This window comes from Pongo pygmaeus, chromosome 13, assembly GCF_028885625.2.
Source record: "Pongo pygmaeus isolate AG05252 chromosome 13, NHGRI_mPonPyg2-v2.0_pri, whole genome shotgun sequence".
NCBI classification, from domain to species: Eukaryota; Metazoa; Chordata; class Mammalia; order Primates; family Hominidae; genus Pongo; species Pongo pygmaeus.
Window position 1 is genome coordinate 64,283,111 of NC_072386.2, and position 21,344 is coordinate 64,304,454.

General features: G+C 38.9%; 1 protein-coding gene across 1 annotated transcript in view; it reads left to right on the top strand.

The window, feature by feature from the left end:
* Window positions 1-21,344, top strand: part of RORB (RAR related orphan receptor B) — a 194,505-nt gene that overhangs the window by 148,036 nt on the left and 25,125 nt on the right. Inside the window, exons 5-7 of the mRNA XM_054502185.2 lie at window positions 15,144-15,265; window positions 16,998-17,130; window positions 19,979-20,086. Of these exons, the coding sequence (XP_054358160.1) occupies window positions 15,144-15,265; window positions 16,998-17,130; window positions 19,979-20,086 (363 nt within the window). The remainder of the gene's footprint in view (window positions 1-15,143; window positions 15,266-16,997; window positions 17,131-19,978; window positions 20,087-21,344) is intronic.

A 21,344-nucleotide genomic window follows, 5' to 3' on the forward strand; every position in this document is an offset into this window, starting at 1 on the left:
GTCTTTATCTGTGTGTGTGGATTAAGTGAGTTAATATTTATGAGTTCTTAGTACAATACCTATCATATGTAAGCACCATTATTATTAATGATATAACTGTTATTTTAATTGACTATTACTTAATATCACTGGTTATTGCAGATAATATAGTTACCTTTTATCGAGCACCTACACTGTGATGAGCAAGTCCTATTTTAATTCTCATAACAATCCCATTATGCCTGTTATGTAAGTATTTGTATATTTTACTGATGGAAAAATCAAGGCTTAGAAGTTATATAACTTGTAAAAAGCAAAGAACACGTATGAGCCCATGTCTGAGTAACATCAAAACCCATTCTTTTAACCATTATACTATATTTCCTCCCACCAATGGCAGCTCCTCACAAGTTGATTGCCATTCTCACAGCAAAACAGGTTTGGTGTTTGCTGCCTACCTGATCTCCTTCTAGGCACTACAAACTGGAGCTTTCAGAGTATGCACGCTGTCATTTTGACTTGATTTGATTAATGGGCATCTAAACCAATCTGGTTGGTGGCAAGATGCCATAGAAAAAAAACCCTATGCATTTAAAACTGAAAATCAGATTTTGCCACATCCTGACTGGGTGAATTCAAGATTATGTCACATCAAAAAAAAAAAAATTTAACATCACCCTTGGCTACCAGAAGTCCTGATCTGCTTCCTCTGGATTCTAAGAGAATAATGAAATGTGTGCAACTAGGTCATTACGCTTCTGATATTGGGTCATCTTAAAAGCAGATCGCTTTTAAAAACCAGTTTTTAGATCAGTCCATATAGACTAAGATCTCATGAGTTTGAAATTTTTGATAAAAACACACATGTAAGAACCATAACACAACTATATAAGCAACTGCATGCAGATCCCAAAAAGTCAGTTTTTGAATATTAGCAGAGTCAGGAATATTCTCCCAAAAAAACAAACTTGTCTTGCTGAAAGTTCACCAACGAAACTACAAAATTCCTAGGTTAAGGGCTCTAATGATAATGTTTGATATATGGAGAAAAATGTAGAAAATCATTTCATGCTTTTTAGTCATTTTGAGCCTCACACCAAATCCTTCAGGTGAGCAGTGAAGAAACCATTTCATTGTACAGATAAAGAAATTGAGAGTCTGAGACAGTGAGTGATATTCCTAGGACAGAGAGTTAGTTGAGTGATAAAGCTTAAATTCTAAGGTTAAGGTTAAGTCACTGTCCTAGACTGCCAGGCATTTTTCTTCAAATATCTATTTTTGAAATGTGCCATACACTTGAGAAGAGCAGAACAAGGTTTCTGCCCTCACCATCTAGGAGATACCACGAAAATAAATAGTCATGGCAATTCACCACATCCTAAGTATACGTTCTGGGCAGGATGCTACCACACTCTTCTGGAGGTGAGGGAGACGGCAAGTATTGATCAACCTGAGCCACATCTCTTATCAGGAATGTTTTATTCCCCTAGTTTTGAGAATAGAAATAAAATGTGGGTAAGCAAACAGAAAACCATGAAACATTTCAGGAGTTACATCCTTGGGTTTTTCTAAAACCATAGGAAAAAGAAGCCATGAAACGAAAGAATGGCAACAAGTAAGCTGAAAATTAATATTTAGACAGCAGTATTAACTGGGTTGAGCTTGAATTTTACTTCAAGCTGACGTGATGGATGTGTTATATCTTTAGGGATAACATTTTGCAGTGGTTGGTGGCAGGGAGAGGAAGCTAGCAAAAAGATGCTCCGCAAACATGCAGAAAAGGAAAGTAGAACATCTTGTCTTTGCTCCACCGCTAACGAGCTCAGATGAGTTGGGGAATTCTGCAGGACTAATACTCTTAATGAAAGCTCATTTAAGCTGGAAGTGATTGGCAATGTATCTACAACGTCTCAGACAACAAGACAATTCAAACAGCCAAACAACATCCTTTTTATATTGAAAAAAATCCATCAAATTAGCTACAATGCTAAGGGTGTACATTGCCTTTTACAAACATCACCTTGGTTTGCTCTTCTATTCAGTAACTTTCTCTCCAGATAAAGACAATGAAATGTGAATTAATTGATTCCTTCTTATATAGTCTTTAACATAGACTTATTTTCATATTGCTTTTGTGTTCTATTTATAGAACTTGGAATGTTAAGCGTCATAAATAAATAAAAATCTCTTTTTTAAAAATTCACCTATTACAGAAACTGAGTATTAATAGTTAAAGGAGATTACAAAGAGGTATTGGCCTAAAAGCGATCTAGTCCCTGTAATGTACTACTTCATTCTATTAAGGCTACATAAAAATACAGAAGATTTTACTAGCAGTGTTTTATTTTGCAGAATTCTATTAAAAGTGGTGGTGTTTCAATTGTGGCTTATTAAGAACCCCAAGCAGATGCTTTGGTCTTAAAGCAGAACCTTTAATGGCATATGCTTTTAAGGATAAATATTTTATACTGTTTAAATCTATTATGTCCATCTAACTACACATGCAGAACTGGTGCAGAGAATAGAACTTAACTCTTGCTATATATTTCCTGTGTCCTGTGATAGAACCTGTATCAAATACAGGTAGGCATTCCATTTAGAGGTAACTGTCCGATACATCCTTAAAACAGATAGAAGTAGACCAAACTAGCAAGAAAAATTACTTGAACAATATGGGAAAGGAAAATTCAGTGTTTAGCTCTTTCTTCCTTGCCTTGAGAGGAGACATCTTGTGAACTTTCATTGTCATCTAACCCCTCTCTCACCCCCACCCCAACCACACACCCTTTGCAGGCAATTTAGGGAAAGTACATTGAGATTGGGGGTCCTAACTCCGCATACTAGCCATGTGAATGTATTCAAAATTAGTCCAGCTGTCTGAGATTCTGTCTCACCATTTGAAAAATAAGACAATTGGATCAAATGACTTTTAAAGACTATGGTTCTCTCATCTTCCAGAGAGCTTTGGTCATGTGCATTAATATTCCCCCCTTGTTACAGCCACGTCACACAGATAAGAGTAGAGTAGAAGAGAGGAGGGGACTTGGAAGCAACTAAGCAATTCTGAATGATGCTGAATAACTTGTCTATGGCAGTAGCCAGCACACCTCCCTCCTGGAGAGCAGGACGACACTTGGGGCTTTCACTGAGTGAAATGACCCAGCCAAACATGCAGTTAACAACCACTGTCAAATCAGAACCGTGCACTAGCCTCTTCTCTCCGTCCATCCTCCTGAAAACAAAACAAAACAAAACAAAACAAAAAAAACAAGAAATCAGATTAAAATGAATGTCAAGGACAACCAGGAGCAGTTCAAGGAAAGGGTAGTAGCCAATCCCAAATCACTCCAAGTTCATGTACAATCCAATTAAAGAGTGAGCTGCTGTACAGATGCCGCTTTAGGGCAAACGCTCCTATCCTCCCTAGTTCACCACAACCTGATCACTTCCAAGCTCCTCTTGAAGAAAAAGCAAATATGTTCATAAAATGAAGATAGGTTCTTTTTTTTTTTTTTTTTTTAGACGGAGTCTGCCTGTCATCCAGGCTGGAGTGCAGTGGTGCAATCTCAGCTCACTGCAACCTCCACCTCCCAAGTTCAAGTGATTCTCCTGCCTCAGCATCTCAAGTAGCTGGGATTACAGGCCTGGCTAACTTTTGTGTTTTTAATAGAGACAGGGTTTCACCGTGTTGACCAGGCTGGTCTTGAACTCCTGACCTCAGGTAACACACCCACCTCAGCCTCCCAAAAGTGCTGATATTACAGGCGTGAGCCACCACGCCCGGCAGAAGATATTCTTGACTACTGAGGGACCAAGCTACCTAGGTCACCTGGGTCATTGGAGAGGGACTTACTTGACTCTTCTGAAATTTTAGCGCCACCTTGTTCTGTGCCAACCACAGAATATCTCCCAAAGCCTGCTTATTTCCAAAATCCTGCTTTCTATCTCAGAAAGGAATTCTCCCAGTTTGGGGCCAATTTGTCATATTCCTAGGACCTCTACCATGGTTACATCTATAGGATTAACCAGTCTATGGCCGTGAATTATTGTAGAGGATACCTGGAGCCACGGACTCTACAGTTAATCCCTAGGGTTATTTGAATCCATATCTTTCTAGATATACTCTAATAACCCCGCAAAGATGGTCTACAATCACCTAGTAACATGTACAGTGCTTCCCCACAACTGCAATAAATGGTAGAACGTATCCAAAGCACTTTGTAACCAGCCAGTTTCCAAACAAATATAAATATGATTTACATCACAAACAACACACACATATGTGCTCAATTCAAGTACTCATAGACATACATATCTACTTACAGTACATGTGTGCATATCAGTCACAACATGCTTGTGCCTCTGTTAATACAGTTTTCCCAATGTGCTAGCAATTCATTAGACTACATTGATCTTCTAAAGCACTGTTTTTATTTTGACTTGAAACTATGCAAAATTTATCTTCCTCAGTGTATTTCTCCTGGAGATACTAGTTTGGTATTACATTTTGCCTTAGAATTCAGGACCTCATAAGAAGATTCTAAAATCTACCACCACCACCAACAACAAAATGTTATTGAGAAGCTACTGGAAAGCCAACTCCATTTTAGACATTCAATTTCAAAAGCTATAGTAATTATAAAATATTCTACAGTAAGCAAAAGGAAAGGAGATTTCAGGAGGTTCTGCCTGTGACTTGGAGGAGCAGGGAATGTTTCTATTTATGAAGTGACCTCAGAATCAGTCCCTAATGACAGTTTCCACATTGACTAGTATTTCAAGACGTTATACTGCAGAGAAGCCATACTTTTAAGGCATTGCAAGCTTTGACATTGGCTTTTAGAGCTCTGAATTACTTTTCCACTGGCTGGGGTGAATGTATTAGCCACATTTTCAAGCACCCATTTTTGGAAGAGCTGGTAAGGGTTAAAATACCACATGGGCTATGGAACCCAGAAATGCCAATTGATCACAGGGTTGATGAAGATTAGCATACTTTGGTGTGATTAGCATGGTATGCAACCAATTTAACAGGTGCTCTCTGCTAACCAATACAGGATATATTTCTGTGATGTTTGCAAATGTGGGGAAACCTGTTGGAAATTGTCCCAACTGGAAAACAATTTTTGCTTTATTTTATTTGTTTTTGAAGGTAAGCTTTCTCTTGACAACATAATCTTAATACTGAGGAGAATGAATTTCCTGTTTAAATTTGAGGCATGTTTATGAGGCCTACTGGGGAACTGCTATTTGGTTTTCAGCAAGATTTGTTCTGGAACAATTTGACACAATAAGAAACCATCAAAAACCACTATTTTAAAGCTGTAGTCAATTAAATGCATTATTTAAATTACCATGTACTTTTTAAAATTTAGAGTGTTTGAAAATATAAAAATGGCCTTCAAAGATTACCTCTAAATTAGTTCTTCCTAAAGGTCAGAAATGCATTGACTAAACATCCAAAAGGGTGGTGAGGTGGGGGAGAGATTGCATCTGTTTAAATTAACAATCAATCCATATGTCAACAAAATTCAAATGGTGAAAATCAATCCTAGTGATGGCCCTGAGCAATTTTCGTAATGAGATTTCATCATCTGTGACCCATTGGTTGTCCTTTGGTAGCGTGTGGAGGTGCAGTTTTTAAGGAGACTAAAGGAAGATTTTCCATGGCTTCTGGATTTTGCTGTTTTGGTTTGTCCTATTTAAGACTCTTCAAGTGCTTGTAAGCCTATAAACTGACTCTCACCTTCTGTAACTCTGCAAGGCTTCTCCCCCATGCGTCACAACAAAGAAAATTCTCATGTCGGCTGGGCGCAGTGGCTCACACCTGTAATCCCAGCACTTTGGGAGGCCAAGGCGGGTGGATCACATGAGGTCAGTAGTTCGAGGCCAGCCTGGCCAACATGAAGAAACCCTGTCTCCACTAAAAATACAAAAATTATCCAGGTGTGGTGACACGTGCCTGTAATCCCAGCTTCTTGGGAGGCTGAGGCACGAGAATCGCTTGAACCTGGGAGGCAGAGGTTGCAGTGAGCCAAGATTGCACCACTGCACTTCAGCCTGGGTGACAGAGTGGGACTCTGTCTCAAAAAAAAAAAAAAGGAAAGAAAATTCTCATGTAGCCTCTCCAGACTCAAGTTGTCAAGCTTCACACAGCCCTTAGAAAACATCGCTGATGCCAAATCCTCTTGCAGATGGAGGATCAAACCCCAAAAAACTGAGTTAAATAGGTTAAGCGACTTCCCCAAAAGCACAAACTAAAAAGACTGAAAGGGACCATGTTGGCTTCCTTGGTCTTACTATATAACTCCCTTAAAACTCATCAACTGCAGGACATTTAAGTAAATTAATCTTTCTGACTGTTCTGTGAAGGAGATCTTTCACTGTAAAAGTTCATTTTTAAATGTAATCTTGTAATAATAGATTCTTTCTCAATTTCGTCAACTGATTTCAAGAAAGGAAACTGTAATTTCCCAAAAATTAGACACACACTGTTGCAATATAGCAAAACGCTTGTGATCCAAAACAGCTTTCTGTTGTTAAATAAAGAAAGCACCCTCTTAGATAGTTAACTTGTTTTTCCTGCTTGTAATTTTTTCCCTGCTTTGGATATACTCTGTTTAAACACAAATGCTATGTAGGTTCTTTCAGCTTTACTTCCTGCTTTCTTACCTTTTATTAGAAAATGCTATCTTACTTGAAGCCAGTCGCGGTGGCTCACTTTGGGAGGCCGAGGCGGGCAGATCACCTGAGGCCAGGAGTTCGAGACCAGACTGGCCAACATGGTGAAACTTCATCTCTACTAAAAGATACAAAAATCAGTCAAGTGTGGTGGCTCGTGCCTGTAGTCCCAGCTAGTTGCACGACTGAGGAAGGAGAATCCCTTAAGCCAGGGAAGCAGAGGTTGCAGTGAGCCAAGATGGCACCACTGCACTCCAGCCGGGCGACAGAGCAAGACTCCAACTCAAAAGAAAAAAAATGCTATCTTACTTGAGCTTCCTAAAATTTGAGAAAATGTTAATCACTTTATTAATCTATTCATTCAGTCTTTGCCTGGCTATTACTATTACTTGCATTAATCTGATTTTTTAATTTTTTTCCATTTCGTAGTTTATTGAATTGTGTTTTATTATATTTTTATCATTTTTAAAAGTTAGCATAATATCTTAGATTTTGTCAACATATTTTTTCTGAAGAACTCTAGGAGCAAATTGGTCTTAGAATATTCAGGTCTGCATGAAGTAAAAATCAGTTATGCCATTCTCTGATACGTGAGTTGGCATTAGAATTTGCATGTAAAGGAGATTGAAAGCTATCCTGATTAATTGAGGAGGAAGTAATGAGTGGTTGGACCATGAACTGAGCCAACAAATAAGTTATAAATTATTGATGCCCCCAATTTCTGCTTAAAAAAAACTTGAGGAAACGAAATGCTAAATCTCTTACTCTTCCTCTGAATCTACAGATCACTAATAGATTGCTGTTTTAAGCTTAAATATATCGATGGTTTTATTCTGACAGCAGAATTGTATTTATGCTAAAAATAACGATCTCTAAATAGGGATTAGAAAAATCAGAAAGGTCTTTAAATGACATTGTCTTTTTGGCATTGCCATCAGTGACAAACCACTAGACTTGTTCTGTCTAATGACAGAAAACAAAACTGGCGGTCTGTTTTGAAAAAGGAAAAATGTGTGTGCATTTGGTTAAATGTTTCACCTTTCAACCAAGTGTTTTAATATGTTTTAGTTACCGCCTAAGAGCACAGATTCTAAGAAATCTTGATATTACGAAAACCTAATGTAGGCACTTAAAACATGCCTTGGGCAAGTCCACAGAGATATCCTGCCACTAATTCACAGTGAATCTCCTAAGAATTCCATTTTCACACTAGTAGTATAAACTAAACAGAGAATTCAGTGGTACTCTAGATCCTTAAGGCAAGTGACAAATTAAAAATTCATTAATCACTTTGAGGCTGAGATACGGTATTTTTAGGAAGAATACTTCCAACTTTAAAAAAAAAAAAGAAAGTCCCTTGTGGAGAAAAATGAATAGAGGGTATAGTTCACCAAGAAGAAACCATTTTTTTCTCAGGAGGAAAAAAAAGAGGGAGGAGGTGGGAGCAGAGAATTACGAAGTTCAGGAGCAACACCCTCTAGCGCTATATATAGCTCTGAGGCTCAGCTTTCTTGCCTTGGTGCAGTTGGGCCTCTGGTGCTTTTGGTAATAATACTGAAAGCAGCAGTTTTTAAAGATATACTCAACTTTCCCCACTCCCAGGATGTGGGATTCTAATGAAACTACCCGTGCAATCCGTGTCTGAGACATTGTAGCCTTTGGAGAGCGCCATTTGCTGAAATGTCTAGTGAGAGCTAAAATAAGCCGCTTTGGTGGAAAAAAACCCGCTGAGTGGTTGAAATCAGAGCTGCAGAAGGTCACTTGCTATTTTAGTAACTGCAAGCTGGTCCTCATTTTATAACATCACAGTTATAAACAAGACATTGTCACCTTGCTTGTCAGTTTACTTCTTTTTCACCAAAATAAGCAGATGTAGCCCTTTTTCTTTCTACATAGAATTAGGTAATTTGGATGACTTGTTTCCAAACTTTGCTTAACTGTGTGGATCAATATGTAAGAGAAGTTATTTTTCATATATTTCTTTAAACATTGCTTCAAAATATTATTCTTACACTTTTTTACATCGTCTGATATAATTGACCTTTTAAAACTCTATTTACTTGTATAAACCTTATCATGCACATCTCAATCATGCTGTAAATCCTTACACTGGACTTTCTTTCTTACTTCTTTGATTTATTAATAGATCACAATGAAGAGTATTGAGGATGGGGTAGGATATGTAGAAGTCCTTTACAGTCTCAGGGGAGAGAGAGAGAGAGAGAGAGAGAGAGAGAGAGAGAGAAAGTAAAGAGACTCAGCTAATTTCTAGGATTATTTAGATATAGTCCATTTGGAAATGGAGGAAGGAGGTTAGTTCCAGCCCCAGGGTTCTATAATTATTGCACACACTATTGAGAATTACCATCAATTTTATTCTAGTTTTCTCTTCGAAAATTTAATTTCTCCCTTCTTATTTCCCACATCAAAAGTAAAGATTACCCTTAAGACTTCTAGGGAGGTTTGACAATTTTAACAATATTTTAAAATATTTTTTCATCAAAGTGATGCAGAAGTATATTTACCTATATCAATTATTTTAAAACTTTCTGAGACTTTTTTTCATTTGATTCACACATTGTCATTTCTATCCCATGAAGTTGCTCAATATATAAAATTATAAATTCTGTTAATTGAATATAAATCTTGGATTCCAATAAGACTTCCACAAAGAATAGTATCAGGGCCAAAGTTGAAAACAAAACAGCAATTTTTGGGGGGAAAAAGTTTTACGTGTTTATATATGTGAGAATATAGAAGGGAAAGGAAGAGAAAGAGAGAAAGTGATAGCAAGTGATTGTTCATGAAATTAACAAATAGAAAATGAGGAATGTGGACTTAATATTAGCCTGCAGTACACACCCAATTTTTCCTTGCCTGCGTCAATGTTCACTTTTTGCCTTATCATGATTAAAAGGAATGACTGGACAGACTGAGCATAAAAAATTGTTTTTCTCTTTCCTCTATATCATTATATTAACTATCAAAGCAGCCCACATACTCTTAGTAAATTGAACAAACCTCTGTCCACTGAACACATGTAGGGAATCTTAACTACTGAGAAGATGTAGCTGCATTTTCATTACAAGTTTTCTTTCACACCCACTTAAGAAATCTCCAGCCTCATCCGTGGTCTCAGGAAGAGCAGAGTGTAGAGTTTGTGTGCATCACCTTTGGAGGTGGTAGAATTTCCCATCAGTTAGTTATCTGGGCAATATTCCTGTTGGACTTACTATTCCAGCACAGAGCATACTGACTTCTTCTTCGACATGTACCATCTGCAGCCCAAGCTAGTCAAAGAAGCCAACAAAAACTGAGCTGAAAACAGCTGCAATCCAAGTTAGGGTAATGGATGAAGGATGTGAGATTGCCCAGAAAGATTCCATATCCTCTGCTCTTTTACCTCAGTCCCTTTTGTCTGGACTTTCTCATGTGGTTGGTCCCTAGAGAGGACTACATTTACTATTACCTTTTCTACTTTTCCAAGCAAGGACTCTTGAAAGTTCCTTTGGCTCCCAACAGGACTTTGCATACTGTATTCTTTGTCTCTCCTTTGGCCTTTCTTTTTAAATCCTTCTCCTCTTTTCACAACTGCAGACTCTCAGTCTAAGCAAATCATCTCCTTGGACATTCAGGCATCTTTCTAATCGACAGAATGAGCCCTCCAGCCTTGCTCCCATGAGACCAAGTCTAGCTGTTCCACGTCTTGTATCAAGCTGAGCTTTGAGAGGGTCAAGTCGGTTTTTTCAGGTGGCTCACCTCTGCACTGCAGAATAGTGAGAGAAAGTAGAGGAGGAATGTGTCTGCAATTGCTGCTACTGTGCTTTTGCCTTCATTGCCATTCATAATAAGTCTTATTTATAAAAGAGATTTGACTTGTATTTCCCACCACAAGGATATGGAAAATAATTTTGCATGCTTACCATTTGACTTCAAAGCCATTCTGAGTGCCTAGGCTTTAAGATCATCAAACAAAGGATCAATCTTAACTCTTACAAATCCTTTGCGAAATAAAGCAGACAATTGAAGGAAGGAAGAATGGGTAGACAGATGGACATCTTCAACATTATCTTCACTAACTCAGCATTGGTTGAGCACCTACTATATTTAATATTTTGTCTCGGTGCCACATCTGCTGGTCCCGTGTATTCTCCTTCAAAATTGTCTTGACTCTAGCTCTTCCACTCCATCTCTGTCATTATGACCCAGTTCAGACCTTCCTCATAGCTTGCGTGAATTTTCACAACAGCCTGATTAATTTCATGTACTCACTAATGCCATCTCATCTTTGCCATGACTAAAGTCACCTTTCTAAAACAAAAACCAAGGCCAGGCGTGGTGGCTCACGCCTGTAATCCCAACACTTTGGGAGGCCAAGGCGGGCAGATCACCTGAGGTCAGGAGTTCGAGAACAGCCTGGCCAACATGAAGAAACCCCGTCTCTACTGAAAATACAAAAATTAGCCAGGCGTGGTGGTACCCACCTATAGTCCCAGCTAGTTGGGAGGCTGAGGCAGGAGAATCACTTCAACCTGAGAAGTGGAGGTTGCAGTGAGCCGCGATCATGCCACTGCACTCCAGCCTGGGCGACTGAATGAGACTCTGTCTCAAAAATAAATAAATAAGACAAAAAACAGACCATACTTTACAGCTCCTACTTTACAACTTCGGTTGGTTACCAGTTATCTCTGAATTGGTAAATTCAGAGATAAAATCCAAAAATCCTACAAGATGAAATTCCTTGACCTGCTTACTCAGACATCCCTACTTCAGTCACAAAATCTGTCCACCCTAGTCTTATTTCTCCTTATCTCCTCCATGCACCCTGTGTTGCAAATATACAAGACTTCAAGCCAGGAAAGATGGACTCGGTTTCAAAACATTGTTTACTAGCTCCATAGAAACTGGTCTAGACTCACTTGGTCTTTTCTTTTTTTGAGACGGAGTCACGCTCTGTCACCAGGCTGGAGTGCAGTGGCCCGATCTCGGCTCACTGCAACCTCTGACTCCCTGGTTCAAGGGATTCTCCTGTCTCAGCCTCTTGAGTAGCTGGGATTACAGGCACCCGCCACCATGCCCAGCTAATTTATTTATTTATTTATTTATTTATTTTTGTATTTTTAGTAGAGACGGGGTTTCACCATGTTGGCCGGGATGGTCTTGATCTCCTGACCTCGTGATCTGACTGCCTTGGCCTCCCAAAGGGCTGGGATTACAGGTGTGAGCCACTGCGCCTAGCCCTCACTTGCTCTTTCGAAACCTCACTTCTATCCTCAGTAAAGGGGAGACTGGTCGTAAAGAAGTAAAGGTTGTAAAGATATAAGATGTAATGTCAGAAATTGCCTAGCCTACAGCTAGCTTTCTATCTGTGCCTTCATAACATCATTCCCTCTACCGGGGATACATCTTTCTCTTCACCATGTGACAAACTGTGCTCATCCTTCAAGACCCAGGCAACTCCTCTATGGTTATTTTCCTGCCCCTGCCCCCAGACTAAGTTAGCCACTTTCTTCTTTGGGCTCCCACAGTAACTGTGGGCATTTATTGCATCATGATATGAAATTACATTATTGTAAGATACTTTAAAACACAGGCAAGGGTAGGGGATGGTGGCTCACGCCTGTAATCCCAGCACTTTGGGAGGCTGAAGCAGGTGGATCACTTAAGGTCAGGAGTTTGAGACCAGCCTGGCCAAGGTGAGGAAACCCTGTCTCTACTAAAACTACAAAAATTAGCCAGGCATGGTGGTGGGCACCTGTAATCACAGCTACTCGGGAGGCTGAGGCATGAGAATCACTTGAACCTGGGAGGTGGAGGTTGCAGTGAGCCAAGATCGTGCCACTGCCGTCCAGCCGGGGCAACAGAGTGAGACTCAGTCTCAAAAAAAAAAAAGAAAGAAAGAAAAGAAAAGAAAAGCCAAAATCTTTGTTTTTTAATCTGTACCTTGACCTGATATAGAGTACCTTCTCAAAAATATTTGGTGAATGAATATATGAAGGCATTATGCTGGGATCTGCTGTCCAGTTCTTAAAGAGCTCATAATCTTAAAGGGTGTGGGACAAACAGAGGGACTCAAATAACCACAGTATGAGTCTCACTGGAACAAGGGCTCAATTGAGGCAGAATCAAAGTGTGATGGCAGCCAGCCCTTCTTCCTGAGGACATGGTTGGCAGGGAAACTTTCACCAGGCATGACCATCCGAGTTGAGTCCTGAAGCATGCATGTGGATTTAATTTCCTATTTCCTTAACCTTCCCACGTATTTATTATACCTACCCTTCCTCATAAACCATAGACTCCTAAATTTTGATATCAGAAGGCCAGAGAATTCTTAAGCTTTGGCCAACAGTTCCAGGCAGATATCATAAAAGAACAGATAGAGTTTTTCACAATACAATTGTGAGTGACAATGATAGTCTCGTTTATAAACCCTGAAACCTGTAAATTACCAACAAATCAGCATGTCTTTGAAAATGAAAACAAACTACACCAAGAAGATAATAGTTTGAAAACTATAAAGCTATAAAATCTTTTGTTAACATTATATACCTACTGGAAAGCAAATATGTTTTTTAGATTCTAAGTAATTAGACTGCCCCGGTGAAATTGAAAAATGATGAGCCATGACATACCAATCTATTTTAATATGATGGATAGAGTAATTTTTACCCTTTTTATACCATAGAAGAATGTTCAATAAAACTTTGAATATAGGATTTTTTAAAGAAAGGATTTTGTAATATCATAAGCAGTGCAAGTCTAGAAATGCTCAATGCTGAATCCAATAGAGTAGAACTATCATCAGAAGTTAGCATTTGGTAGCATCTTCTACATGTATTATTTTATTTTGATTGAAAAACTCTTGAAATATCTTCCTTCTGCAGGATGGATTGCAGAATTAAGTATCTCCACTGAATTGTATCTCCATTGGAGTCATCATATTGCTCCCCTGATGACAAACTGTGTAGACTGTCCTAATAAGGATAACTGTGGCTACCATTTAGTCAGTGTTTCCAATGTGCCAGGCAATGGTCTACAGGAGATTTTTGTTTAGAAAATTTATTAGAAGCTTAAGTTTACAATTTCTTGTTCTCTACATCACTAAAATTTAATTTACTTTGTACCCTATATACCAGAAGCTTAGTGAGATAGAAAGGAGACAGCCAAATGCTGCTTTGAGGGCTGTCCTGGAGAAATGGGGTTGGCCATTTAGAAAGAACAGAACTTACGTTTGAAATGGCACAACCTGAAATACAAGAAAATTTTATTTTCAACTAGTGTTCAACTAGCAGGTTGGATTACAAGGGACCACCTCCTAGCTCTAGCCACCTTCAGGGGACTCACAGCAGGCTTGTTTTGTTTTGTTTTTTGTTTTGTTTTGTTTTGTTTTTGAGATGGAGTCTCGCTCTGTCGCCCAGACTAGAGTGCATTGGTGCGACCTCCACCTCCCAGGTTCAAACGATTCTCCTGCCTCAGCCTCCTGAGTAGCTGGGATTACAGGCACATGCTACCACACCTGGCTAATTTTTTGTGTTTTTTTTTAGTAGAGATGGGGTTTCACCGTGCTAGCCGGGATGGTCTTGATCTCCCACAGCAGGCTTTTTTTAAGGAGAGCTCTTATGTCTGGTTCTATTGCTCAACTTTCATGTCTCCAAACCCAAAATGATTGGTATTTAAGATACAATGTGAAATACAACTCGATTGGGATAAACTGCCCAAAATTGTGTTTGCTACTAACTTTTGTGAATATAATCATTTAATCATTTTTAAACTTTTTAAAAGAAAAAGGTTATTATATAAAAAATTAAAAAGGAGAATATAATGGTCCCTATGACCCAATTCCAATCATTATCAACTCATAAGCCAATATTGTATTGTGTATACCACCTCTCCTATTATGTAAGATATTTACATTGCCCCAAAATCAAATCTACAAAAATAATATTATCAGAAAATTTAATTTCTTTCGTTGTCCCCGCATTCTATTCCCTATTTCCTCTATACATAGCCTTTCTTTTAGTTTATTGTTTAATGCTTCCTTTAAAAAAAAAAGCAAATAAATTTATATTTTAATGCCCCCTTTCTGAGATAAACAATAGAGTTCTAGTGATTTTCAAAACATTTTAAAGTATTTGGAGTACAAGTGTTAAGACTGTTAGTTGACTTTCAAGCCAAAAAGCAAGAAATATAATAATTTTATATCTTTTTTATAAATAAATACCTTTGAATGGTTTCCAACTTGTAAAACCGCTAAGTTGTGATCAAAAGATCTGGGGAAAAGCAATAAATTTTGATTAAAATACTGAAAATTGAAAAAATGCAATAAAGAGTTTGTCTGAAGATTTTAAGATAGATAGCAATGTTAAAGACACTTTAATACAATAGGAGTATCTCCAAAAGGCATTCTTATAGTAAACACATTAAAAGCTAATGAGCAGAGTGATTTTATTCACAAACCTTTGAATTGATATCTTTTCTCACAGATCGAATTGCACAGAACATCATTAAGTCCCATTTGGAGACATGTCAATACACCATGGAAGAGCTGCACCAGCTGGCGTGGCAGACCCACACCTACGAAGAAATTAAAGCGTATCAAAGCAAGGTACTCTGGGAAACCATGAGAAAGTTTTTCTGTGATTACCCTATTGCTGTCTTGCTCAAGCTCAACACTATTGGCAAGTTGTGCTGGGCAATTCTTTTCTGTAAGGGCATCCTGCAAATTGTTCGATACTTACCAGCATCCCTGGCCCTACCCACTAGATGTGCCTCACACACACTTGTGACAACCAGAAATGTCTCCAGATACTGCCAACTGTTTCTAAGGAGGCAAAACTACCCTGATTGAAAAACCACTGCCCTATTTGAGTGACTACAGAGACTGTGCCTTCATCAAATGATTTTAGGACATCTCTTGCTGACTTCTTGGGTGGAGGCAAGGAGCAGGAGCAATGTAATAATCACAGCAGTTGTAATCGTCACAAGCTTACACAACAAATATATGGAACAAGGCTTTCTAAATTTTTTTTCTTGCCCTCCATGTTAAAAAGAATCCAAAAAACAGGACAACTCATCCCATATTTTTATTATTACACTGTGTTATTTCTTTGGGTTTGTTGAAGAAGTTTTTCAGAGGAATTTATTGTTGTTTTTCAGTATTTACATTACATTACTTTGGGATAGAGATCCCCAATTACAAAATCTACCAGTAGATGGAACTTTAATAAAATATATAAATGTGTGTATATCTAAATAAATGTTTACAATATGCTGATTTTTCTCCACCAGAACAACTAAATCTTAGTACTTTTATATAAATAGGGAAACAAAGGCATTGTGTCTCTATGGTCAATAAAAATTAGAATTAACACACATAGATTTTTGTTTCTCATTTCAAAAAATAAACTGAGGACTAAAAAATATTTGGGGGATTCTACTGAACTTAGGAGAATGATTTTGATTTGATGTAATGCCTTTTTCCTCGGAATTCTTTTTTTCTTTTTTTTTTTTCTTTTTTTTTTTTTTTGAGACGGAGTCTCACTCTGTCACCCATGCTGGAGTGCAGTGGCGCGATCTCGGCTCACTGCAAGCTCCGCCTCCCAGGTTCACGCCATTCTCCTGCCTCAGCCTCCCGAGTAGCTGGGACTACAGGCGCCCCCCACCAAGCCCGGCTAATTTTTTGTATTTTTAGTAGAGACAGGGTTTCACTGTGTTAGCCAGGATGGTCTCGATCTCCTGACCTTGTGATCCACCTGCCTCGGCCTCCCAAGGTGCTAGGATTACAGGTGTGAGCCACCACTCCCGGCCCCGGAATTCTTTTTAAACCAGAAAACACTCTCCATAGGTCTGGAAAAAAGACACAACATAAAAATACTACAAATTTAGTGTCCATCAGATACCCATGAAAATGATGCCATGGAAGCCTGTGAATGAAATCACTATCCCTCAGTGCAAAGCTTTGCTTTTTATATTAATAGTATGTAAAGATAGATTTGTTATTTTCTTTACAAACTCAGACTTCGTTTAGGTGAAAAGGAGGAAAAGGAGGAAAAAATAGTAAAGAAAATAACAAAGCTATCCTTACGTACTATAAACAATGTTGCTATTATTTTAGCCTCAGTACTTTGATCATTTTGGCCTATTGAGGTCCAAACAGGTCAAAATATTATCTTAGGGAAAAAAAATAAAAGTAGTGCCCTCCTCTTTTAAAGGAATCGTATAAATTCCCTCCTTGGGCCCCAAGTGACAGATAAGCACCAGTAAGGCAAACCTGAGTGTTCTGTTGACTCTCCGTAAGTCGTTTGCCCTATTTACATTCTGTGTCTTCTCTCCTGAAGTCCAGGGAAGCACTGTGGCAACAATGTGCCATCCAGATCACTCACGCCATCCAATACGTGGTGGAGTTTGCAAAGCGGATAACAGGCTTCATGGAGCTCTGTCAAAATGATCAAATTCTACTTCTGAAGTCAGGTAAGCAAGAAGATTCACAGGGGGCCTGTTTCAGATAAGGATGTGGTCAGCCCTTAGCACTGTGTTGGTTCTAGAAAATCCTCCTTCCGATATGCAGCTCGTTTCTACCACCCACATTGTCAGCCAACTCCCGAAGGAAACTCTCAGTAATAAAAATGCCCTGATACTCATTCAGTTCCCCTTTGAAGTCAAATACAATTTTGCTTATTGAAAGTGGAGCTATTAATTGCGGAGTTTGAGACACCCAGCTTGACAGGCAGTGCAAGTAATTAGCGTGTCAAGGTGGCTGAATTGCTGAGCCGGCGCTAAAACGTACTCCTTGCCTTCTGTGAAAGGAAAAAAAAAAATGCAGGCTAGCTGCGTTCTGCCTCTGTGGTCATTTCCAATCATTTTAATGAGGATAGCCTGCAGCCAGTATACACCAGGAGAAACTCCACGGTACTCTGATCTTTCCCTACCCTTCCCTCACACACTCTCTGAGACACACAATCGCTACAATCGCTGCGGAAATAGCTCAAGAAACTCTGCATATGACTGACTTTGCAGATGTTATTACCAAACAGGAAAAAGAAATTATTGGTCTTTCTTGGGCCCCTTTGAAAACAGAAAATAAGAACCATGATGGTGTTTATGCGAATTTTCATGGTCCTAGGCCATGATAATAATAATAACATACTCATATGTAAAATAACATACATATATGTTTATGTTTCCCTATGACATCTCTAGTAATCTTGTGAGATCCATATTATTATTTCCATCTTACAGAGGAGGAGGAAAAGATTCAGAGAAGTGAAGAGCTACGTTCAATATTACAAAACCAGTACACGGCAAAGTTGGCATTTGAACTTGGGCCAAATATAACTGTTATTCTAAGATCCCTTCTTTACCAAATGACGCAAGTTGATGAAAACCTTGACTGAAGTGCCAACTTGATGTACCAGTCATCTAAACCACTGCAAAATTTAACTAAAACAACAAGAATTATTTCTTTCGCTCTCAAAGCTACAATTTGGGCAGGGCTCAGTGGAAATGACCTTATCTCTGCTCCATGTGGTATTCACTGAGTCAGTTCAGCCGAGGGCGGAGGAATCCACTTTCAAATTGGCTCATTCACACAGCGGATGAGTTGTGCTGGTTGACAGCCTGGAACTGGGCTGGGGGCCTCAGTTTCTCTCCATGTGAGAGCCTCCAAAGACTGCTTGGACTTGCTCACAACATAATCACTAGGCTCCAAAAGCTAGCACCCCAAGAGAACAAAGCAGAAATGCATAGATTTTTCTAACTTAGCTTCAGAAAACACATATTGTTATTTCCATTATATACCATCAGTCATGAAGGCCCACCCAGATTCAAAGATAGGAGACATGGATTCTACTACTTGATAGGGGAGTGGTGAGGTCCTAGAAAACATATGGGACGGAAGATATTTTTTCTGACCCTCTTTGAAAAGTGAAATCTGCCACACTTGATATGTGACCTTGAGCTAAACTCTCTAGATAGCAGTTTCCTCATTTGTAAAATAAAGAGATGGACTAGAAACAATGAATTCCAAACTCGGAATTGCATCAACAACATCAAAGGAGATTATTGGCGGTTCAGAGACATGGGCACCATGAGTCCCATGGAATCCAAATCTCCTGGAGGGGAACCCAGTTCATTGTATCTCTAACTAAGACTCAGATATAACCAATCCATGGGCTGACATTTGGGAACCAGTGAACCATATAATCTTTAACATCTCTACCTGGTGTAAAAATGTTGACTCTAGTCAAAAAGGTAGGGTACTTAATATTTTCAAGCCTCATGTAACTCCTCCATAAAATAGGGCTAATAAACTCACCTGAAATAGTTATTGTAAGGAGCAAAGATAAAAAATGAATGTAAGAGGCCAAAGAAAGTTCCTTCCATTGTGTAGATACTCAATAAATGGTACCCATCTACTGTTTGTGTCAAAAAGCATTCCTTCAATTAATATTTGCAAATCCTCCCCATGTATAAGCCTCTATGCTAGGTGACATATCAAAGACAAGCAGAGAGAAATCAGCAAACATATATACAGCCAAGGAAATAAAACAGAGACATAAAGATAAAGTGGTGGCATAAGACAGGTACCAAAGTTGTAGGCTAATCACCAGTATGATGCTCTCATGCAAATCTGTGGCTGCTGAGTCTGGCTGTTAACTTCAACTGCACTATGGGGCAAAAGCCCATTTCTCCAAAACAAGGAGAAGCTATGCAGCAGTATTTCCTCAGGATGTTAATAATGCTTAAAGGGAAAAACAATGGTAGTAAACACATTCATTCAATAAATATTTGCTTAGCACCTACTATGTGCCAGAAACTTTTCTTGGTCCTGGAGATGCAAGAGTGAATACAATAATCATGGCTGCCTATCACTGCAGACAAAATTTCTGCCCTCATTTCCTCAATTGTGAATTCAAGAATCGAAACTAGCTTTAATATCAGTCAAAAAATAGAGAGAAATGTATTTTCAAAAAGTAATGTCCAGCTTAGCCACCTGTAAAATATATTTTCTCCTTAATTCCTCATATAAGTATCAAGAAAACTTTATTTCTAATATATTAAGTTAGTGCAAATATATTAGGTTTTTGCCATTACTTTCAATGGCAAAAACTGCAATTATTTTTGCACCAACCTAATAGTTATTTTAGGGGAAGGAACTTAAGGGATTTCTGTATGTGTGTGCCTGTGTGTGTGTGTATGTGTCTCTTTGTGTGTTTTAAAGTTCTTGAAAGTCTCTTACCTATATGCAGTAATAATTTCTTTATTATTGGATATATATGTATATTTTTATTTTATTTTTATTTTTATTTTTTACTCATAGGTTGCTTGGAAGTGGTTTTAGTGAGAATGTGCCGTGCCTTCAACCCATTAAACAACACTGTTCTGTTTGAAGGAAAATATGGAGGAATGCAAATGTTCAAAGCCTTAGGTAAGTTTCCCTTTGATGAGGACACAATTTTATTAGCCACCATCAGTTTCTCCACTTAGACTGAAATTGGTAAATGAAATGCCTTGATTCTTTGATGTGAACCAGTATCTCATTATTCGATAAGCGATGGACCAGGTGAGCTTCTAATTCAGGCAAGCCTCTCCTGATCTTGTAACTGTGGCCTCCAATACAAAAGAAAGAGAGAACTGAGGACCCTCCTGAGAACAACCCTACTGAGACATCGTTCATTCAGAAATAAATGGAGGCCCAGTGTGGCGGCTCATGTGTATAATCCTAGAACTTTGGGAGGCCAAGGGGCGCAGATCACTTGAGCCCCGGAGTTCAAGACCAGCATGGGCAACATGGCCAAACCTCATCTCTACAAAAAATACAAAAATTAGCTGGGCATCACCAGGTGCGGTGGCTTATGCCTGTAATCCCAGCACTTTGGGAGGCTGAGGCAGGTGGATCTCTTGAGGTCAGGAGTTCTATACCAGCCTGGCCAACAAGGTGAAAGCCCGTCTCTTACAAAAATACAAAAATTAGCCACGCGTGGTGGCTCATGCCTGTAATCCCAGCTACTCAGGAGGCTGAGGCAAGAGAATCGTTTGAACGTGGGAGGCGGAGGTTGCAGTGAGCTGAGATCATTCCACTGCACTCCAGCTTGGGCAACAGAGCAAGACTCCATCTCAAATAAATAAAATAAATAAATAAAATTAGCTGGGCATGGTGACACACACCTGTAGTCCCAGCTACTTGGGAGGCTGAGGCAGGAAGATTGCTTGACCGTGGGAGATTGAGGCTACAGTGAGTCATCTTCACACCACTGCACTACAGCCTGGGTGACAAAGCGAGACCCTGTTAAAAAAAAAAAAAAAAAGAAAGAAAGAAATAAGAAATAACCGGCGACTGATGCTAAAAGAGCTGGGCTTGATTATAGATCATTCTTTGTGAAATCAGCTTTTTTTTTTCAACTTTATTGTACATTGCGTAGACCCCTGGTCATCCATGGGGGTGACCTCTTACGTTTCTTATGTCAATTTATCATCATGAGTTAAGATACTTAATTAAATGAGGAGCTCGTCTACTTGTTTCTCACCCACAGAAGTTAATTCACAAAGTTCTGGGAGCACAGAGTTCATGCCAACCTACCCACAATGATCCCAGACCATTCCTGTGGGAAGGCACTAACAGAGTCAGTCTTTGTTTGGAAGTGTTATATATCATCACATCCAGTCATCAGTGCATGGCATGGTAG